The following is a 2,854-nucleotide window of genomic DNA, read 5'->3' as shown; positions in this document are numbered from 1 at the left end:
TTCTTCATTGTGGGTAAACAAAATCAGGATAAGTCAAGAATCTAGGTTTTTACAAAGTTTATGAATCAAAATGACATTTGCCCAATTAATGGTGAATGACAATGATTCTGAGAAGATAATCGGAGCTATTTGAGAAGATAAAATGCAAGATCAATGCTACTGAGGCAACAATTATGTTTAACAGAATATGCCTAAAACAGGGTCTCCGACCTAAATATAAAGCTATTATAATTATCAAAATTATTATTATATTATCTTTTCAAGATTATGAATTTTGTCCGTTTTTGAACGGTTTCTGTTTTTTTTATTGAGGCAATTGTTCGTTTTCAAAGAGAAATTTTGCTGTTATAGAGTCTTAGATATGTTAGCAAATTCAGTAATGCTGGGAAAATGTTAGTAGTTTCAGTAATTTCAATAACTATAATGACTTTAATCATTTTAAAAAATCATTATAGATTTAATCATTTCAATGATTTGAATAATATCCTAATTATATAACTTACAAAATCCACAACTTCCAAGGTGACATCGAGATTGACAGTGGTGCAGATGTGCGTCATCTGCACAGGAACGTTTTCTTTCAAGATGGCGGTGGCGTAATGGTGAGCGGAGGTCTTCACACCATCAACTAGGTCTCCACCTTGACGGATGGCAGTCCTGTAAACAGTGAGGATGATATGTATATAGAGACATTATAGGAGTGATGGTGTTTTATATAGATTTTGTTGAGTCGTGGTTAAAAACACTGTCCAAATTAAGAAACATGGGTTTTATAAATAAGATCTAAATTTCTATTTATCACAGACATTTTTTTCACAATCTATCTTTTTCATACATTATATTTAAAATTTGTTTTAAATTATTCATTTATTTAGCAGTAATGTGAATAATAATTTTTCTTCCCGAATTTAATCGAAACAGCTCCGTAAGAGTCGAACTCTACTCATTGGCTGGTAATCTCCTCCTTCTAATAATAATAATAATAATAATAATAATAATAATAATAATAATAATAATAATAATAATAATAATAATAATTGCCCTTCGATGTCATTTAACGAAAGATTCACGCCAAGGATCCGGGAATCAATTAGGAATTATGAGATTTCTATATCAATAATCTTTTCAAATATGATTGCATATAGCGATTAATCTCAAACGACATTTAAGATCATAGCTAGTTATGATGAAAAATATATACAGTTGAGAATTATATTTTAGTTCATGTGAAAGTTTTTATTTTGGCATCTGTTTTCATCTTTCTCCGGAAGGATTAATTACCAAACCCGATATTATTGTTAGCACATCCTTTATGAAACAATATCGTTTAAAGGACGAGCGCTGAATCTTTCTTTTATTGTAAGGACGCCCATATTGTCATTGTGTCCCGCGTCTTCCTACACACCTCTCCTGGTTTTGTTTCGCATTATTACCTCCACCAACGAAGTTGGAAAGGGGTTATGTTTTCTCATCTGTTTGCTCGTTTTGTCCGTTTGTCTGTATGTGAACAACTTCCTGGCCACAATTTTACTCTTAGAGTAGTGAAACTTTCTGTGATTAAGTGTTATGTTGACACGTGGAAGTAATTTAGTTTTGAAAGTCCTATGTCAAAGGTCAAGGTTAAGGTCGAGCAAAAGGTTGACCGAATTAACTCTAACCTTAACGCCTACGGTCAAAATTAATTCTGGGAAAGGCAAGCTGGTTTCGAGAAATAACCTGCCATGGCGGGGGTCTGCACTCTCAGAGTGTTTTCTAATTGTTTACGTTATTGTCTTCCTCCTCGCCCTTCTCTGTCCTTTACCCTTTTTAATCTAGTCGTGGGATAAGTAAGGACATCATGTAGCATGAGTATCGGAACGCTTTTATGATGGTATAGGGTGCATAATTTTATCGAATCATCCAATCCAGTGAGTTGAACATAACTTTACGTAATAAAACGCAATATATATATATATATATATATATATATATATATATATATATATATATATATATATATATATATTCTTATTTATATAGCATTGATTAAGCGATAAATTCTTCTCCTGAAACCATAACTGTTTCCACCAACATCTCACAGTTTACTATTAAAAGCCTATTGAAAAAATAAAAAAGAAAGATTCTCAGATTATTCATATTATCACAACTGTATTAGGTTTCTTAACAGCAAATTTTTCTCTGTGACTTCTCAGAAATTCCATATATTTTCTTATTTTCCAAACAAAAACTACGAATGTTTCTTCAAAACTCATAAGATTTATACAACGTTTACGAGTATTGTAAAAGAGTTACCCTAGCTAAATTCACTTTTAATACTGATCATCTAAAATGTTCATGTTAAGTAATAAAGATTTAGCAGAATATGCCACCGAGACATCTGACCTATTTGACCTTTATAGAGAAGCGACAACAGATAATTTTTCCAAATAATCCGTCACCTCATTTCTAAGTTTATTTACAAAGACTTGAAAACGATTTCTCCCTGAGGCCACTTAGTCTCTAGATGTCTAGATTTCTAAGGTAGTACGTTGGCCAGGGCACTAGCCACCCGTTGAGATACTACCGTTAGAGAGTTATGTGGTCCTTTGACTGGCCAGACGGTACTACATTGGATCCCTGACTCTGGTTACGGTTCACTTTCCCTTTACCTACACATACACTGAATACTCTGGCCTATTCTCTACAGATTCTCCTCTGTCTTCATACACCTGAAAACGCCGAGATTACCAAACAATTCTTCTTCACATAAGGGGTTAACTACTGCACTGTAATTGTTCAGTGGCTACTTTCCTCTTGGTAAGGGTAGAAGAGACTCTTTAGCTGTGGTAAGTAGCTCTTTTAGAAGGACACTCTA

General features: G+C 33.3%; 1 protein-coding gene across 1 annotated transcript in view; it reads right to left on the bottom strand.

The window, feature by feature from the left end:
* LOC137644290 (polycystin-1-like) overlaps nt 1-2,443 on the bottom strand; it is a 102,146-nt gene extending 99,703 nt beyond the window's left edge. Inside the window, exons 1-2 of the mRNA XM_068377281.1 lie at nt 2,439-2,443; nt 504-657 (exon numbers count right to left, since the gene is read on the bottom strand). Of these exons, the coding sequence (XP_068233382.1) occupies nt 504-657; nt 2,439-2,443 (159 nt within the window). The remainder of the gene's footprint in view (nt 1-503; nt 658-2,438) is intronic.
* Nucleotides 2,444-2,854: the final 411 nt, after the last annotated feature.

Source organism: Palaemon carinicauda, chromosome 7, assembly GCF_036898095.1.
Source record: "Palaemon carinicauda isolate YSFRI2023 chromosome 7, ASM3689809v2, whole genome shotgun sequence".
Lineage (NCBI taxonomy): Eukaryota > Metazoa > Arthropoda > Malacostraca > Decapoda > Palaemonidae > Palaemon > Palaemon carinicauda.
The sequence above is the reverse complement of the archived record's forward strand: the minus strand, read 5'-3'. Positions and strand labels throughout refer to the sequence as shown.